We start from the raw sequence: 20,549 nt of genomic DNA, 5'->3' as shown, positions 1-20,549 counted from the left end.
TCTGGAGGGACAAATGGAGAATGTCCAGGACAGGAAGAGTAGTGAGAAATGGGTCAGAGAGAGAGGTATGTGGTTTGTAAAACCTGTTTGGCTGCGTTCAGAGCCCAGCTTTTACTCTAAGTGAAATGTGCTCCACAGCAGGATCTTGCGCAGAGATTGACAGGACTCGACTTATATTTTACAAAGAACACTCTGGCCACTCCAGGGAAAGTGACTGTGGGTGAGGGAAAAGCAGGAGTGGAGTCTATTGGCCCTGACTTGGCCCACAATGGTAGCAGTGGAGGTCGTGAGAAGTATTCTGATTCTGGCTATATCCAGGTAGATCAGCAGGATTTCTGAATGGATTAGATAGAAGGTTGTGAGAGATACAGAAACATCAAGGCAAATTCCAAATGTTTTGGCCTGAATACCTGGAAAGACGGAGTTGTCTTTAACTGAGATGGGAAAGCCTGCAGATGGAGATGACTTAGTGGAGTGGGTTGTTGGGGTGTGGACATATTAAGTTTGGGTCTATTCAGTACTTCATACTGAAGATACCAAATAGACAGATACACTAACTTGGAATTCATAAGAATGATAGGGACTTAAAATATAAATGTGGGTATCATTAACAGAGAAATTTATTGGAAATATGAAAAGGAATATGTCACTTCCAAATGGGAAAAACAAAGAAAGCTTCATGGAGGAGGTGACATGTAATTTGCATTTTAAAGGGTGGAGTTTTTGACAGCAGAAACAACTGAGGAGAATATTCCAAATGGAAGAGAAAACACTAGTAGAAGTGCTAGAATAGTAAATTGGAGGAATGTTTCAGGGAAGTCAATAGAGTTGGGAGGAGCTATAAGCTTGGTGTCGGAAGTCAGAGATGGAAATAGAACTAGAACATGGTCCTGTCTTCCAGTTCATTCACGCATTTGTCATTTATTCCGCATGCATTTATTGACCACCTACTTGGTCTAGGGGCTATGCTCCTTTCTGAACATTAATAATAAAAGCATTTATTGGACATGAATTATGCACTCCATGAATAAAAACCTATTTAATCCTTACGATGCCCCATAAGAGCTATACTAACATGATCCCCAGTTTAAAGATAAGGAAACTAAGAGTCTGAGTGGTTTGCTCTGGCTCTGTCAGTGGCAGGATTGGAACCCAGGCAGTGTGACCTCAGGGCCTTTGTCCTTACCACTCTGCTCTGTTGCTTTGTCAGAAACACCAAACCAGGCATCTGTGGGAGAGTAGCCTGGCGGCCGTCAGAAATGCAGATTAGGAAGCCATAGGGAGATGTTCTCCAGACTTTCTTCTGGGTAGGATGTGAAACGTGCCCTCTCCAAGAGTCAGCCGAGGAACCGGCAGCAGCAGCTCCAGAAGAAGAGGTGGGACTGCTGACTCGGGCAGAGGTTACCAAGCTGCTGGGTCTGACTCACCCAGAAAAGGCGACTGCTCTTTCCAAAGCACCAGCTCCCCTTTTCTTGGCTTCCACAGCAAACCTAAGGTCAAGGGCAGGCAACCGAAGCCTTACCCTGGAAGGGTAGCATTGAAAGTGTCTTTGAACAGTAATGTGTCTACTCCTCTACTCCTCGTCTGCTCCAAACCCATTTTAGAGATGAGGAAACCAAAGATCATGGAGGCTTTGTTACTTGTTCTACATTTTCTTGGAATGTCTGTGACAAATCCTACAACAGAACTTCCCAAATCTCAGGACTTTCATGATCCAGTTGCGTCCATAAAACATGCTAATGTTTGAAAACTAGGTTTCCTAGCAAGCAGACTGGGATAGGATCGTGTGTGTGTGTGTGTGTGTGTGTGTGTGTGTGTGTGTGTTTGCCAAGTTCATGATACAAGCCCAGTACTGACACTCCCTACCACTCCCAGGGAAAGGAATTTCTCCTCAATTCAGCTTATCTTTCAGGAAAATTTAGATTTTAGGCATCTGACCTAGTAAATGAGATAGGAAGGAGGAGCCCTCACCATCCAGTGAGTCCTGCTCAGGTGTCTTTCCTGGAGAAACACTCACACCTGTGTAGCAAGAGGCCTGTGCAAGGAAGCCTACAGCAGCATCACAAGAAATAGAAGTGGAAGGAATTCAAATGCCCATCAATACATGAGTGATTATCCAGCAGTTAAAATGAACGAAGTGGGTCTTCATAGAGTCAAGGAAACAGCCTTAAGACATATGGCACAAAGAAGAAGAAGGCGAAGGAGAAGAGAGAGAAGCAAAAGAAACTGGCAATGCAATGCATACATTATGACCCTTTTATGGAAATAAAAAATCCCAGCTACATGTGTGTGTCTGTGTGTGTATAGAAAAAGAATCACCTCGGCCTGGCGATTTCAATGCATTTATTCCCCCAACAAAATGGAAGCCTGAGGGAAACCCAGCAGGGCGCAGAGCAAACAACATCCCTGCCCTCTACTGGCTGGATAAGGGAGGACGGTGAGATGCGGTAAGGGGAAAAGAGACACTTTTTTTTTTAAAGTACTCTGTGTTATCCAAGGTTTTCACAACAATAATTTATTCCTGAATGTGTCATTACAAATGTGTAAATATGTGAATAAACAAAAGAATAAGATGGAAGCAGAAAAGGGGAAGGAGAAATGCATGGCTAAGTGCAAAGTATCGGAGGTGCTCATGGAAGGGAAGCTGGGGCCTCTCCTTCTAGGCTGCTGTATCATCAGTTCCCCACCCCAAGTATCATGTCCACAGTGTCTTGGAAAGTAGGGGAAGGAAGTCAAGTAATATTATATTTTCTGCAACAAATATATTCCAATAACTGAAGATTCCACATCTCCCATTGCCTCCTAGTGACCCCCATAGAGCGCTGCTGGCAGGTTACAGCCCCTGCAGAGTGCTGTCTGCATCATCCTCCATGAATGTCATTACCTGCAGACATGGTCCCTGCACTATCTTTTCCCTGATCACATGTCTCTTTCCAGCCCATGTTCTCTGTAGGGAGTCAACCGTTTACAGAGCCCCCTCCCGATTCTTACTTCTTGAAGGTGCACTCTGCTGCCCACACAGACTACCCAAGGGCAGATCACAGAGAGAGGCACGTACCTTCCAGCCTGACCCCCACCCTGTCCTTGGACTTGTCTTCTGGTTTGCACAGGAAAATTGACAAAATAAACTATTGGCTGATAGGATAGCAAAAGTATTGCCCCTAATTCAGTGTGCTCTTTCCTCTTAATAATAAACGAGATTATTAGATTTGGAGTCAGAGCTCCATTCAAATTCTGGCTCTGTAAGTTTCAAGATATATTACCTTAGGCATATTTACTTCTATGTGGAAAAATATCACCATTAAATGTGGAATTAAAAGGCCTACCTCACAGAATAGCTGTGAGAATTAAAAGAGGCATTTACAAGTGTTTGGGGTTTGTTATTAATATTGGTGTGTGAGCATGACTGCATCCCATTCTGCTGGTTTCAGGTGCCATCCGTGCATCTGGACATTTCAAGGTGAGGAAGAGAAAGAGGTGCCCAGGATAGCAGAATGTGCCTACCACCCACAACAGAGATAAAATCTCAGTTCCAGCCAAGACGTGTACACAGAAATACCTCCAAGTAAAACCAGATCTGCCTGTCCTCAGAGATAATCAGAAGGATTCCTTTCAGTTGCCTCAGACCAAGAGCAACCTGGCTGCATTTTTTGCCTCTTGCTCCTCAACTGGCTGGCATTTTCATAGACTTACATTTTACAAGCTATTTACTTAGGAACAAAAAATGAAGTTACATACTCAGTTAATTTTAACTTTATGATATTTGGCTTCATTGTGTAATAATCTATTTTTTCTATTTTTTTTTTTTTTTTTTGAGATGGAGTCTCACTCTGTCACCCAGGCTGGAGTGCAGTGACATGATCTCGGCTCACTCCAACCTCCACCTACCAGGTTCAAGGAAGCAATTCTCCTGTCTCAGCCTCCTGAGTAGCTGGGACTACAGGTGCATGCCACCACACCCGGCTAATTTTTGTATTTTTAGTAGAGAGGGGGTTTCACCATATTGGTCAGGCTGGTCTAGAACTCCTGACCTCAGGTGATCCACCAGCCTCAACCTCCCAAAGTGCTGGGATTACAGGCATGAGCCACCACGCCCAGCCTAATAATCTATTTTAATAATTAAAAAATAGTGTCTCTCGCCTTCTTTTTCCTGTGTGTTTTTATTGATAAATTTCAAAGCCTTGAGCAAATAAAACATTTCCCCGTTCAATCACTTCCCAATTTCTTACATGATGTAGCTTTGAGTCCCTGTACTATTTTGGTCTTGCTCCTCTGAAGACCTTGGCTAAGTCCCACTTAGCCAAGTGGTATGCCCAGATCTGCATCCAGGAGTCCAGGTATGTGGTATTTAATACACTACTGGAAGTTACTGGTCCCTTACTTGTTTCACTCCCTATCCTATTTTAGGTCACATCCACATCAGCCAGCAAGTCAGGAAATGATCATAGGACCACACTTTGAAAACACACACGGGCCAGTGAAACCGAGTGCATTTGTAAATCACTTGGAGACATTAATACAACATAGATTCTCAGACCTTGCTCAACCAGTGAATCAGAATCCCTGAAGGTAGGATCACTGGAAATTTTATTCGTACTTCCTAGGTGATTCTGATTAGCCAAAATATTGGCAAACACTACCTCAAAGCTTCCTTTCACAAGGATGAGGGATAAGGCATAGAATTTAGGGATCCTCAATGATGGAGTTTCCTTTCTTAATCCTCTGAACCTTCTTTAAACTTTCACTGCCAAGCCAGCAGGGGGTAGCATCTGCAGGGCATTTGGACTACAGAGAACATAATCTGCAGTAACCTTTTTGATTCCTCACATCTATGATGATAACAAATAACCTGTAATTGTACAGAAAGTCCCTGTCCGAAGTCATGGATTCATTGCATCCTTACACCATGTCTGCAAAGTAGGTGTTGGTCCACCTTCGTGTACGGGAGGAATGTGTTGTCTGAGAGAAGTCAAGTGACATCTCTAAATCCTTATTTATAATAATTGGCAGTGATAGGGTTTCTCACACATTCCAGGAGGGGAATGAACAGAGGAAGAATTACACACAGTAGCTTCATATTTTAAAACTTACGAGAGAACACACACACACACACACACACACCACAGCACAAACTTTACTCCCATACCTCACTTCCACCTTCAGCAACCCTGCCTAATAATAAAGTCCAGGATGCTTCCAACCTACACAGAACCACATTGTTATAGAGGTTATACAAATAAGTGAAGCAAACTTGTCATCCTCACACTTACATGCACAGTCAGCAAAAGTGAGAGAACCATTTAAATACCACAGGCTAGTTCTCAATTCTTAAAGTGCATGTTAATACCGTAGGCTACTACATTTCAAACCTCAAAGTACAAACAAGCCGCCTGAGAATCTTATTAAAATGCAGATTCTGATTCTGCAGAACTGGGGCAGGGCCTGAGTTTTTGCATTTTTTAGCAAGCTCCTATGTGACATAATGGCAGCTGGTCCATGGGCCATACTTTGAGTTCTAAGTCCAGAGCCTATGTCACCATCTAGTCTCTGCTATTTCTCTCCCTGGATGTGGGCATGAGATGAGAACAGTGGAGTGATGACCCTTCCATTTCTTGCCTTTTATTAAGTGAGTATCTCTCCCCATGGAGGGTAATTCTAGAGTTTAAAGACACATACTGTTCATCCATGGCCCCTAAATCGTACCTGTTGTTTAATCTCATACCTGAAGAAAGAGTGATCACTCCATAGCTCCAGATTTCTAAGTCATTCCAAGAATTGTCTTAACTAAATGAGATTTTGAGTTCCCACTCATCATACATCACACATCACATATGATGTGTGTCTCACATATGCAACACTATCATTGCCTTAGACCATGAGGAGGGTTTTTTTTTTTTTTTTTGAGACAGAGTCTTGCACTGTTGCCCAGGCTGAAGTACAGTGGCATGATCTTGGCTCACTGCAAGCTCCACCTCCCGGGTTCACGCCATTCTCCTGTCTCAGCCTCCCAAATAGCTGGGACTATAAGCGCCCACCATCACGCCCGGCTAATTTTTTGTACTTTTAGTAGAGACAGGGTTTCACCATGTTAGCCAGGATGGTTTTGATCTCCTGACCTCATGATCTGCCCACCTTGGCCTCCCAAAGTGCTGGGATTACAGGCGTGAGCCACCGCGCCTGGCCAAGGAGGAGTTTTTGTGTTTTGTTTTGTTTTAATTTTCTTCACTGTCTTCCAGCAGTTTTCAACCAGAGAAGATTTTTGCCTGCCTGGGGACATGTGGCAATATCTGGAGACAATTCTGGTTGTCACAACTGACTACTAGCTTCTAGTGGGTAGAGGCCAGAGATGCTGCTAAACATCCCACAATGCACAGGACAAAACCCACAACGATGATGTATACTGCACACAAGGTCAATGATGCCATTGCTGAGCAATCCTACTGTCTTCTAGTCAACTCATAATCATCAATATCTTTGGCAACTTACTGAATGCTTTTTAAAGATACGTCCACAAATATTATAGACAGCCATTCAAAACAGAAGCCACTGAGGCCTTGCTTTCCATTGGGCAGGAAAATTTAGTGGTCAAGGGGCCCAGTGACTGGATTTGAGTGCCAGTTCTCCCACTGACAAGCTGGATGGAATTGGACATGTTTCTCTAGGTCTCTCAGATTTGATTTCCTCAAGCATCAAATGACTACAAGCCTGACAAGAGCAGGGACCATCTCTGGGGCAGCAAAGTATATACATTCTCCTGGCACCTAATAAGCACTTGTGTATATATCAATGAAATGAATGGTGCCTGACTTACAACATAAGGTTTTCAATCTGATGATGAGTACTACTTTTTAAACCTTGATTAGAGACTTGAATTTTAGGGATTACTGTTACTAGCTGTGCCTTATCCTGGCAGAGCAGGACTTGTGCTCCAGGATATATACAGGATCTTGTACTGTACCCATAGCAGTATATAGCGGTGGGAAAGATTGCGAGCTCTAGTATAACCTGGTTTCAAATCTTAGCCCCACTACTACATGAGCTGAGACATTTGACTTACCCTCTCTACACCTCAGTTTCTTCACTTAAAAAATGGGGATTGTAACAATTCTTATCTCATGGGGCTCTTGGAAGAATTAAAATTAAATAAGATAATGTAAGCAAAGCCCTTTGCACAGTGCCTGGCACACAGCACACACTCAGTAAAAGAAGTCTTTATTATGCTTTTGGCCTCCAGCCCCCAAATCAAGGTCACCTGATTAGTTACCTCTCAAAACAGAGGTAGAGACACAGTGCTGAAACCAGAACCTGGCCCCAGAGACCAAGCTGATCCAGCTCCTTTCTGCTGTATGGAAAGTCAGGAGCTCACCCTCCTCACAAGGGGCTTGGGAATAAATATTCCATGCTCTTCTGCATGCCTGCTTTGTCATATTTGGAATACAGCCCCAGTGATGAGATGCCTAGCATGTTCATTCTGCTACAAGGCCAAAGGACACTAATAAACGTGTCAAAGCTAACAATTGTTTGGAAAGCAAAGAAAGAAGGGAGGAAAGGAAACTGCAGCCTTTGATTCAATAATGAATTTGGCATAAAGGGCTCCACATTACAGTGCACCAGCGACCATACTGCCACACACTTCATGTTCCATTTTTTATGAGAAAGAGGAAAATCGGGGGAAATTTTCAAAACAGATGTTAGGAGAGTATTCAAGAAAGTAAGTTCACACATATATCTTGATTTAAGCAGTTGGGCCCAAGCCATTTATATTTTATCGCAAAATAAAAGCTTAGAGTGGAAAAGAAGCATCTAGTCCAATCCCTTCATCGTCCAGATAAGCAAATTGAAGCACCTGGGGATTAAGTAACAAGTTGCACACCATCAGCCTTGTAGTGGCTGGCTTAGGAAGAAGAGCCATGGGGCTTGTCTTTTTGTCTAATCCCTCCTGACTCTTGGACTGTAGGGCTAGAAGGAAACTTGGAGTTGTTCTTCTCCAGGGACACACCTCTCTGGGCTTATGAATTTCATTCATTTACTCAAGTAATAGTTACTGAGCACTTATTATGTGCCAGAAGCCATTCTTGGTACTTGAGCACACAGCAAGCTCTGGATAGAGAACAGAACAGGTGCCTGCTCCTCTTTCACTTTCATTCCAGTAGGCGATGTCAATTAACAAGTGCACAAATAAAGTGTACAGCACAACTTCAGGTAGCGTTCTGTGCTCTGAGGGAAATAAAATAGAGCATTGTGACAGAGAGGTACTGAGGGAGAAAGGACAACTGGGAAAGCCTCTCCAAGAGGCAACATTCACTAGAGCTGAGACCTGAACGATGAGAAGGAGCCAGTCACATGGAATTCAGAAGGAAGGGGTTTCAGGTCAGAAGGAACAGCACCCGTGAACACCCTAGGCAAGCGTGGGATGTGGTGTGTACAGAAAAGAAGCCCGTGTCTGGAATAGAGTGGGCGAGGGGGTGATGCTAGAAGGGGAGGTCAGATCAGTGGGCAGAGGCAGGATGCTGAGGTGGCAGGGACTTGCCCTGGAGCCCCTGGAAGGTAGAAACAGGACTGAGATCAGAACTGGGGCCTCCAGGCTCACAAGTTTTATGGTTCTGTGCCAGCCATGGTGTGCAGCCTCTTCCGTCCTGGAGACCTTATGCTGAGTCACCAGGTCAGTTATGGGAGGTGCCACACCAGCCTCTGGACATGTTGTCCTCACACTCAAAACCTGGCAAGGGACAAGCTCTTGAAGGCCAAAGGAGCCCCCAGGAGCAGAGAGACCAGACGGTATTGAGATGGAGAGTGGCCCTCTCCCTTCCCTTTAGCCACCATGACTCATACAAGCTTAGTCAGTCATGAATAAGCCCTACAAGCCCAGAAGAATGGCTCAGTAGGGTCTAAGGCTAAGTTTAAAATCATTATTATTAATTTTTAATTATATAAGAACTCACGAACACATTTTCCTGGTTAAAAAATAAATACATAAAATAAAACATGGTCCCTACAGCTAATGTCCCCATAGACTCCTCTCCAATCCTGTCATCTTGTCATCACCCCCCAATTTCTATCCCACTATTATTAGTAGTTCAGTAAATAGCCTTCCAGATGATTTTGTGTGTGTGTGTGTGTGAGACGGAGTCTCGATCTGTCACCATTTCTTATTCCATAAAAGGCATCCCTCACCAGACAATAAGTCTTGAGTAGTCCATGTTACTACATAAATATGCACCCCATTTTTCAAATTGCTGTGTAATATTCCTCAGTATGATATGCCACAGCTCATCTCCCTGTGAAATGTAGTTTAGACTGTTCCCAATCTTTTTGTATCTCAAAAAAAAAGTTGAAATAAAATTTCCTTTTGGTATATTTTTGTGAGTGTGTCTCTACAGTAGATGGAAGAGTTTCCTCTTAGATGTAATTCACAGACGGAAACTAAATCGATCATGGGAATTTCTCAACACTGAGTGGCTGTCGAGAGCCGGGAAACTTGTCTTTATTATTACTGCCATTGTGGACTCACTGCATGATTTTACCCAATTCCCAACTTCTTTGGGACTCTGTACAAGGAGAAACTTAGTTTTGATGAATTCTAAGAACTCTTACAGTTCTTGCCTCCTACAACTCTATGATTTGGGGTATCAAACCTGTGGGGGTCTCTCCCAAGTCAAGGTTTGATTCCCATTCCAAGGTTATAGGGCACTTGTAGGAGGGCATTGCTGTGGGTTGCAACACATCAAGATCACAGTGTTCCACTCCAGGCAGTAGAACGTACTGTACAGGGGTCAATGGGGAAATGACTAGCTCACACATAGCCACTGACTTCTGCCTTTCCTTTTCCATGCCCTTCCTGGATATTAGGGGATATGATGTCACCTTGTATAAATTCTGTATAAATGCCTGAACTGAACCTGAACCCATAATTTATAATGAGATGTAACCACAACCTACTCTGCACAGACTTTAGTTTACAAAGCACACAGTTTCTGATGACATTCCTTGAACAATCCTGAGATATATTCCATGAAGGGATAATTATAACATATAACAATGTGCAGTGAATATTATTATTCATTACAGCTTAGTAGACTGAAACAAAAGAATGAATTGATTGCCCAGGGTCACCTAGCTAGGAAGTGAGAGCAAACCTGGAGCCCAGATGTTCTGATTCCCAGTTCTTTTATCTTGCACAGGGCAACAATGGACTTCGCTGTTGTGTGGCTGTGAACCCATTTGTAATTATTAATAACTAGAAGAGGCATGCATCCTCAGCAGATTCTAAAGGATTTACTGGAAGACCATATTCAGAGACAGAATTTAGGTCTCAAAGAGCCAAGGAATAAAGAGGGAAGAGGACCAAACACTGGGGAAGGGGGCATGAGAGTTAATTATCTGAACTCCAAACTGAAATAAATAAGTCCATGTTGTCTGAAAGGCTTTTACTCCATGGGTTAATGAAAGATGCTGTTAGGGATGATTTAGCTGGACTGGTCATGGAAGGGAAGGTTTTTCTAGAGCAGAGGCAACTAAGGTAATATCTAGAGGATAACAAGTTTCCAGCTGTGTAAAGAATCAGAAGAGCAAATCAGGTATGGGAAGCAGTGAGTACAAGGTTCCCAAGATGAACAAATTCACAGGAAGGTCAGCGAATTTCCTCTGCTCAGAAAGCCAAAGGGGGATACGGTGGGGGCATGGGATAGAGTGAGCCTTCTCAATGCTTGACCTGGGTAGTCAGTGCTAGAGGAGCTCTGAGGACAGAGTCAAGAAGATGGAACTTGAAGGAACCTTGAGGAAATAACCAGCTTTATTCAAGGGAAACAGAGGAGGTGGGCACTACAAGCAGGAGAACTGAAGCTGAAAAGAAAATGTGGGTCAATAATGAGTAACCCACAAAACCTGGCAATGGACAAGCTTCCAATGGTCAAGGGAGCTCCCAGGAGCAGAGTGAAGCCCCTCTATGCATAATCTGTAAAATGGAACAGTAGGATAAAATGTTCCCTGACATCTTTTTTAGATGGTTCTACCAATAACATAAAAAACAGCCCAGAGAAGGTCAGCCAAGGGAATGGCAGCACTGAGTCCAGTTTTCAGATCTCCCAAATTCCTATCCAGAGCTGGCTCCACCCCAGCTCCTTCCTTCTGCTGGAAGAATGACCATCAGGAAGAAGGTTTGGGCTGTGGCCACATGTGAGTGAGGCCTCAGAAGAATCCTATGGTGAGGCCATCTGCCTGGAGCCCATGCTGCAGCCCCTGGCACTCTGATCTCCAAGCCAGTTCCTTTGTTCCCCCCAGAAACTTCCCAAAGATGTTGGGAGCCACTTTGATTTTGGTTTTGTTTTTCTTAACATTTCCCCACAAGACAATGTGAGGAACAAGAGGAAAAGCATGGCCCAGTCACAAAGCTATTTCAACCAGAAAAACAGGTCTGAGTCCTATCAATTCCACCTAGGTTTCAGAGATCTCCAAGAAAGGAAAGGGGGACAGAAGCTCAGAGAGCTGCATACAAAGCACTACTCCCTGTGGGAAGTCTGTTCTGTGTTCAGGGCCTGGGGCTCAGCACAAACCAGTGGTATCCCTTGGGGAACAAAGGTCCCCACACCAATGAGAATGTGGTCAGATCTGCCAAACTTCAAACTTGGTTCAACTGCTGTATGCTTAGAACCAAGAACACTAGAGCGAAAGGAACTGCAGGAATCATCCAGTCTAATCCTTCAACAGCATTTGCCATCATATATACAATACCCTAAAGAATATACCGTATATATTTTCTGTAATTTTCTATTTAATCACATACAATGAAAACCCTCCCCCACAATTATACATAGATCTTTCTCATGTTGTTAATTGTAACATATTATTTTTCAAAACTAAGCAAAGAAGTAGTCACCTTTGGTGAGATATTCAGATAGTCTAGGGATGGCAAGTAGAAACTATGAGACTACAAGCACCCTCCCCACCATTCCCACACCTTATAGACTAAAAGGACTTTGTATCCAAGATGAGGGTGAGTGAGCATTTATTTGTAAATGAACAGGAGCAGGATAAGGAGGAGGCAGAGATGAAATGGGATGGGAATGAGAGAAAGGCAACCAGAGAGAAAAGTCAGGTGCCAAGAGTTGCCTTAGTCAATAACAGCAATGGGAGGCAGGGAGCAGAAAGTGAGCAGGAGAGCTTGAGATGACCCCAGTTAGGGACAGGGAGTCAGGAAAGATGGGAGCTCTTTGTGGTGAAGAAGAGCCCAGTAACGGCAGCCCAGCAACAGCCCCTGAGGCGCGAGGCCATGGCCATGGGTGAAGCTGGCCCCAAAACTTTTCCTTTTTCCCCTCAGAGAAGTTGGAAGGTTTGTCTCCCAATGATTTTGCCACACGGCTTTTCAACACCCAGAGCCTTTGCCAGTTTCCCGGTGAGATTTGTTTATCTCCATTCTGGAGTCTTAGTGTTCAAAACAAACTTCCAGACAAAGGGATCCTCTGCTCTGTGGTTCTCAGCTCCATTCTCCTGCAAGGACAGAGTCAACAACACCGATCCCCTGATGACTTTCACAGCCACGTCCACAGGGAATCCCACCCCCAGCTTCCTCCTGCGTCTTTCCCACTGCCTCTGATTGTTGTGGACATCCTCAAGGGCATAGCTTGTATAGCTTATTTTAGCCCCTTTTTTCCTATCCTTATAAACTATGCAGAGAAAATAAGATTGTTCCCCCAGCGGATGTTATTTGGGCCATAAAAAGCGGCCCAAGACCCAGTGATCTCTCCTAAGAGGTGAAGTCATCAGCATCTAGTTGGATATATTATCAAAAAGAACCCCAGACAAGAAGAATTCAGCAATTTATCTCATTAATTGATGAATAACTAATTCATTAATTCATCAATTAATTAATCACTGAAATTTTTCAGGCATATTTTCATGGCCACCACTCTGTGGAAAAGCCCAACAGATTTCCATAAGTAGAAAATGACAGCATTGTCACTGAGGGCAGGTATAAGTGAGGGGTGATACTAATAATTAGTATTCCTCCAGCCTTCATTTGTCATGCATTACACTAAGTCCTTTAACACATAGGACAATCCAAAAGATAGGCACTGTGGTTGTATCCTTGTACAGATGAAAACTTTGAGGCTTATAGAGGCTAAGTATCTTCCCCAAAGTGAGACAGCTAGAAAGTGATGAAGCTGAGATTAAAAGTCAGGAAGGCTGGAAACGGCACCTGGGCTCTTCCCCAGGCCACCATTGGGTTTAGCTAATATATATTTTGCTTAGTTAATTGTCTCCCCGCTGTCCCAGGATTGGATTTATGCTTATGAGGTTGGAGTTCTTTTTATTTCTTTATTTTTTATTTTTTCTGCAATCATCCATTATTGGGTAGAGCTCTTGTCTGTCCTGTTCTCCACGGTATCCCCAGAAGCCAGCACTGGGCCTACCACAAAGCATACCCTCGATAAATAATTGCTGAGTGAATGAACTAATGAATGAATATCGTGCTTTCATTTGACTATTTCTTATAATTTGAAATTTTCTGAACATTGAGGCTTTGGGTGATAACTAAATATGTTCAAGGAATAGAACAGTTAATTTTACATGTCTAATTTATCTGAACTTTCTCTCAGAAAAATGTTTTTCCAAGCATAGAACCTAGCAAGTTACCTGCAACTTGGAAATTGAATAAGGAATCCCATCTGAAAATGTAGAGGACACATAAAGTGGAATAATTTAAATATACTAATCACTTATGTTTTCAAAGCCATTTTAGGCCCCTACCCTTTTCAAAGAGCTGCCTATGAATCATCTGGGATGCTTGTTTCAAATGCTGAGCAAGGGAGCCCAGGGCCTGGAAATCTGCATTTTTGGAGGTATCTCAGGCTTTTGTTATCCATACAAAATTTTGAGAATGACCATGAGGACATTAGGGCTATTTTTACCTCCACCCCATCGGACAAAACTCTTTTTTAAAAAATTATTATTATATTTTAAGTTCTAGGGTACATGTGCACAACGTGCAGGTTTGTTACCTAGGTATACATGTGCCATGTCGGTTTGCTGCACCCATCAACTCATCATTTACATTAGGGATTTCTCCTAATGCTATCCCTCCCCCAGTCCCCCACCCCACAACAAGCCCCAGTGTGTGATGTTCCCCTCCCTGTGTCCATGTGTTCTTATTGTTCAACTCCCACTTATGAGTGAGAACATGTGGACAAAATTCTTAACAAGCTATCAAATGTGTTGCAAATCCATTGATCCTTAGGTTTATCCAAAGATTCTTTAATCCTGATCACCTCTGGGGGTCATGAGCCATATCCTTTTTTTCCTCCCTGTGTAAGGTAGAAACACTGTATTTATCTAAAAGCATTGTATAAAAACATTGTATTTGTCTTTCCCCAATTTTAATAGCGCAGCTATCTAATCTCAGACTGACATCCCAGACTCTAGCGCACTGAGCCACTCTCACACAGGATCAAGCTAGAAGTGAGAAGATCTGGTCCGATTCCGCCACAAGATGCTGTGTGTCTAGGGCACGTTGCCCAGCCTCTCTGACCTCCTGTTTCCTTGTCTAAGCTGGGGCTGTGAGTGTTCACAGCCTTTTGAGTCTGCACATGCTCTAATTGGAGTCATGCTATAGACAAGGATCATGTGCCCTCTCAGTCTTGTTTTTCAGCACTCAAAAGTCATGCTTCTATGATCATGAATTAGGTTCAGAAAGTGACAGAGTAAGTAGTCACAGGAATGTAAAGAGCCCTACCCCACTGAATCAATTGTGACCAAAAAACTTTGGAATATAAACTTCTACAACACACACCTATAAGATATAATTACAAAAAAAAAAAAAAAAAAAACTTGGGGGAAGAGTTAGTTGACCATACAAAAACTAGGGTGGACCTGTGAGGCCACATACCTGCTGTTCTCCTCAGACGGGGAAGTGTTCCAGGGTGGGGCGCCTAGGCAGTCTACTCTTAGGGCTGTGTAATATTAAACCCAGAAAATGTCTGGGTTGCTCTGTCAACAAATATTTATTCGTAGCTACTATATGCCGGGCCCTGTGCTAGGTATTGGGGGCCTGTAGGTGAACCCTACGGACAGACCCATTCTTTTATGGAGCTAACATTCTTGTGGGGAAGAGAAGTAATAAACAATTCTAATGATGAATGTTATAGGGGATAAAGGGAATCTGTGAGGGAAGAGGGGACATAAACGCTGGGAGGCTGAAGAAGGCCCTTACGTGTTATCCACTTGTCCGTCCAGACGCCATATTCACAGTTGAGAAAGATGAGGCAGCGACGGTAGTGGCCGGCTTGAGCCTAGACTGCACCAAGCTTTCCAGAGCAGGGCCGGGTGGAAACTGTCTTCCTGCAAAGCCAGGTTTTCCTTCACGGCCCCTCCTAATGATGTTTCTTTTCCTAACATTGTCGAGCCCTTAGACTCCAGGATCGAGGGAGGGAAAACAAGCGCTCAAGCACTCCCTCGTTAGTCCCAGGACACAGGGTCTCGTCCATCTCCCATCACACCCTAGGGCCCAGGCAGAAGCCCGGCGGGGCGGGGCCTCGGACACGCGCCGGTGCGTCCAGCAGGTGGCAGCAGCGAGCGGCCGCGCCCCCCGCGCTGCCAACCCGCGAGCCCGCATCATGGATGTCGAGCTCCCCTATTTCGCATTGCTAGCCCTGGAATTCGAGACCCCAGACGAGGACCAGGATTCATGAATCAGTCGCAGGGGTCGGGGCAGGGGCCTCTGGCTCCCGACACCGGCCGAGAGGTGGGTTCCGGGGCGGGTCGCTGCTTCTTGAAGCCGGGCGGGGACGCGCTGCCCCCGCCCTGCCTCCCTGTGGTCCACACCCCCTTTCGGCTCCGGAGCCGCTGGGCAGGAATAGTCCGGGGTGCGTGCGAGCAGGCGCTGCTAACCCCACTTCTGCCCGGGATTCCAATCTGAGGAGCAGGAGGACCGAGGCGCCGGTGTCCTGCCGCCTCCTCTCCTTGCTCTCACCTGCGCCTGTTAGTCCACGCGCCTTCAAGGCCAGGGGCTACAGCCCAGACAGACAGGGGACAGCAGAGGGAGAGAGAGCACCTGAGAATACAGAGCTGGCACTGGACTGCCTTTTCACCCCCCAGGTGATGAGTGAGGTTCGAAGAACGGAAGATTTAAAAAGCAGCCGGGGCCTCTGTATTGAATGAAAGACCCAGTGCAAAGACATCACCATGAACACTAGCAGTAAGTGGATCCTCCTCTCCTTTGCCATGGGAACAGGGGTGGGGGCGGGAGGTGAGGGAGCCTGCGCTCGGGCTGCCTGGAAAGAGGAAGGAAGCCTGGCATCTCTGGACACATGACCCCCAGGCTCCTTTTTGGTGCTTTCCGTGCTCCTTGGCAGAGGGATAGCTTCATGACTCTGGCTTTTCGTGATAATTTTGCCAATATTTTATCAGCGGCGCCGGTCGCCTCTGCTGGGAAGGCTGCTAGTCTCCTTCTAACACTGCCTGGGAAGGCCTAGGAAGCAGTGTGTGGCCATTGTCTGACTGTGGGGGCTCTGAGGAGAACTCCCTGCACACATCTGGAAAACCGTGGAAGGCCCTGCCTGTCCCAGAGGTGGGAAGAGCAGGGAGACTGGCCTGTGGGCAGGCAGGAGGGTAGGTGGGTGTGGGCAGGCAGTGGGCTGGGAAACTGCAGTTTGATAAACAAATCATCGCCAAGCCACCTTTGGGTCTGGAGATTGTGAAAGATCCAGCTCCCGAGTGCCTGCAGCCCGGTGGGCCCAGGGCTGGTTTCTCTATGTACCTGCAGGCTGGTTAGCTATCCTTGAGAACAAGGGGACAGGAACAGCCCTTTGGCCAAGGGCTTTAACATGCCAGAGGCAACAACTGCTTGCAGAGCCAGGACCAGGTATTTTGCTGCCAGGTAGGGCCTCAGCTACTGGGAATGCAGTCCGAAATTCAAGAAGGCACAGTCTGTTTCTCTTCAATGTAGCACTGTGACCTGGGAGGCACGTCTCAGTTTCAGACTCACTCTCCTGCCCTCTTGTCAGCTTGTCCTGTCTAGGTTATTCCAGCATCGCATGGGGCTGTTGAACCAGAGAACCCCTATGAAAAATCACTTCCCTGGGTCTATGACTTTGTTATCAGTCCCCTCTCTGCATCTCAGACTGCTCATCTGTATGATGAGAGGGGTTGAATTAGAAAGCCTTCTAATCGGCTGGGCACCATGGTCCATGCCTGTAATCCCGGCACTTTGGGAGGCAGAGGCAGGTGGATCACGAGGTCAGGAGTTCGAGACCAGCCTGACCAACATGGTGAAACCCCGTCTCTACTAAAAACACAAAAAGTAGCCAGGTGTGGTGATGTGGGCCTGTAATCCCAGCTACTCAAGAGGCTGAGGCAGGAGAATTGTCTGAACCTGGAAGGTGGAGGTTACAGTGAGCCGAGATTGCGCCACTGCACTCCAGCCTGGGTGACAGAGTGAGACTCTGTCTCAAAAAATAATAATAATAAAAGAAAGCCTTCTAATCTAAGAATCTGCATGTTTTTTTCTTAAAAAGCTAGAGCTGAGCAACAAGGCCAGAACTATCAAGACCTTATTGAAGCTGTATCCAGCCAAAACCTACTATTTCCTCACACACCCCACCCCACCCCCACCTCCTGGCATAGAAGAGAAAAAAAAAAAAAAAAGCAAAAGCTACTGAGATGAAAATACAATATATTTATTTACTACGTATTTGTATGATTCATCTCTCTGCTGTCTTCCTTTGTGTATTGCATATCTATGCTAAGCTAGCAAGTGTGGCTGGACTCCCTCTGCCTCTTACAGCCAAAGAATTTTGCCTTTTGATTTTGACAGGCTGGAATGGTGTTTTGGCTTCATACCAGGCTCAGGAAAAGAGGAAAATCCTGCAGCCCCTATCAGCTAGTGGGTCACATGTTTGCATTTGCATGTTTTCAGGCAAATAAAGATGTGAGTTGCCTGTCACTTCTCACTATCTCTAGGAAAAAAGAAATGTATTTATGAGAGTCCTTTCCCACTAAGTGACAGAAGAGAAAGATGGCTCATCTATTTTTCAAGGAACTAAGAAAAGAAACAGGCAACTGACTCTGCCCTTTTCTCTCTCTGGAATGCTAAGGAACTCTTGTCCTATTAGTAACACTGAGTATTCCTGAAAGAAGGAAACAGAGACTATCCTTCTTTTAAAAAAAAAGAAAGAAAGAAAGAAAAGAAAAAAGAACCAATAGAGTTGGATACTGCAGAAGATGAGGACTGGCAAAAATGCCACTACTTTTTATAAGCAGGGAGAGTGTATGAATTTTGCAGTAATGGAAAATGAACAGAGGAGAATGGCTCAGCAGCCTTGGAAGCCCTCCGGGTTCCCCCAAGAGGAAGTGCTTCTCTAAACAGACACCTGGGGGACACAGCAAGCGCAGAGCTTTGAGGGCTTAACTCCATCACCATGGAGGTACTTCCCAAACCCAAGAGTCTGCAAATGCAGAGAGTAGACATCAGACCTCACAAGAAAAGGAGTAACAGAGTCATAGGATGATATGGATAGGGCATTGGCAGGAGGTCCTTGGGTGACCTGACTAAGCAAAAAAGCTTCCCTTTGAGATGTGAAATTCTTAACTTGATCCTCATGCCTGATATTGTCCCTAATAGAAACTCTTGCTTAGTTTTTCTTTCACTTCTATTTATTTAGTCCTCATTCTCCACCAGCCACGATGCTAAGCACTCCCCTGATTGAGATCACTAGACTGTCCCACCCAACCTGTGAGATGGGTGTTTTTACTCATTTTATGGATGAAAATTTGAAGCTGTGCTCAGAAACATTGTAGTTAATGCTCAGTGGCTTCTTCAAGTCATGCAGTTAATTGTTGGGTTATGAAAGGCACTTGGATGTGTAACACATTTGACACTGAGTACAACTCCTAATCAATGGTTCAAATGTCAACACTGAAATAGAGGCAAAGCGTGAGATTACAATCATCCCTTTGTACACATGGGATTGGTAAAACTGTGCATACTAAGTCCTGCAGTCAGCCCTGTGGAACCTGCTTATACAAAGAGTCAGCCCTCTGTATAGGCGGGTTTCAAATTCTGCAAATACTGTATTTTTTTAAATTTCAACTTTTATTTTAGATTCAGAAGGTACATGTGCAGGTTTTGTTACATGGGTATATTGCATGATGCTGAGCTTTGAGATACACTTGATTCCATGACCCAGGTACTGAGCATAGTACCCAATAGTTAGTTTTTCAACTCTTGCTCTCCTCCCTCCCTTCCCCCTCTAGTAGTCCTCAGTGTCTATTTTTGCCATCTTTATGTCCATGAGTACTTAATGTTTAGCTCCCACTTATAAGGGAGAATATACAGTATTTGGTTTTATGTTCCTGAATTAGTTTGCTTAAGATAATGCCCTACAGTTGCATCTATGTTGCTGCAAAAGACATGATTTTGTTCTTTTTTATGGATGCATAGTATTCCATGGTGTATATGTACTACATTTTCTTTACCCAGTCCACTGTTGATAAACACCTAGGTTGATTCCATATCTTTATTATTGTGAATAGTGCTGCAATGAACATATCGGTGTGTGTGTCTTTTTGGCAGGATGACTTATTTTCTTTTGGGTATATATCCAGTAATGGGATTGCTAGGTCAAATGGTATTTCTGTTTTAAGTTCTTTGAGAATTCTCCAAATTGCTTTCCATAGTGGCTGAACTAATTTACATTCCCATCAGCAATGTATAAGCATTCCTTTTTCTTTGCAGCCTTGCCAGCATCTGTTGTTTTTTGACCTTTTAATAATTGCCATTCTGACAGGTGTGAGATGGTATCTCACTGTGGTTTGGATTTGCATTTCTCTGATTATTAGCGATGGTGAGCGTTTTTATTTTTTCATGTTTATTGGCCACTTGTATGTCTTTTTTTTTTTTTTTTTTTTGAGATAAGGTCTGGCTCTGTTGTCCAGGCTGATGTTCAGTGGCACAAACATGGCACACTGTAGGCTCAGCCTCCCAAGCTCAAGCGATCCTCCCATCTCAGCCTCCTGAGTAGCTAGGACCATAGGTGGGTGCCACTATGCCCAGTTAAGTTTTGTATGTTTATTTTGGTAGATACAGGGTTTTGCCATGTTGCCCAGGCTGATCTCAAACTCCTGGTCTCAAATGCTTCAGCCTCCTAAAGTTCTGGGATTATAGGCATGAGCCACTGTGCCCAGCCCACTTCTGTGTCTTCTTTTGAAAAGTATCTGTTTGTGTCTTTTGCCCAGTTTTTAATGGTTGGCGGGTTGGGGGGGCTGGGTTTGTTTTTGTTTTGCTTGTTGAATTGTTTAAGTTCCTTATAGATTCTGGATATTGGTCCTTTGTCAGATGCATAGTTTGCAAATATTTTCTCTTATTCTGTAAGTTGTCTGTTTACTCTGTTGATAGTATCTTTTGCTGTGCAGAAACTCTTTAGTTTAATTAGGTCCCAGTTGTCAATTTTTGTTTTTGTTGCAGTTGCTTGCAAGGACTTAGTCATAAGTTCTTCCCCAAGGCCAATGTCCAGAATGGTGTTTCCTAGGTTTTCTTCTAGAATTCTTATAGTTTAAGG

General features: G+C 44.4%; 1 protein-coding gene across 6 annotated transcripts in view; it reads left to right on the top strand.

Moving 5' to 3' along the window:
* Nucleotides 1–15,564: 15,564 nt before the first annotated feature.
* Nucleotides 15,565–20,549, top strand: part of ABLIM3 (actin binding LIM protein family member 3) — a 125,656-nt gene continuing 120,671 nt past the window's right edge. For 5 of the 6 annotated variants that reach the window (XM_055285681.2, XM_055285680.2, XM_055285679.2 and 2 more), the window contains exons 1-2: nt 15,565–15,736; nt 16,090–16,189. In XM_055285681.2, coding sequence (XP_055141656.1) covers nt 16,177–16,189 — 13 coding nt within the window. In that variant the 5' untranslated portion in view covers nt 15,565–15,736; nt 16,090–16,176. Of the gene's footprint in view, nt 15,737–15,756; nt 16,190–20,549 lie in introns of those variants that run through there. The other variant, XM_055285682.2, reaches the window with a different exon arrangement.

This window comes from Symphalangus syndactylus, chromosome 7 (assembly GCF_028878055.3).
Source record: "Symphalangus syndactylus isolate Jambi chromosome 7, NHGRI_mSymSyn1-v2.1_pri, whole genome shotgun sequence".
Taxonomy (NCBI): Eukaryota; Metazoa; Chordata; class Mammalia; order Primates; family Hylobatidae; genus Symphalangus; species Symphalangus syndactylus.
This window is presented reverse-complemented; position numbering and strand designations above follow the sequence as displayed.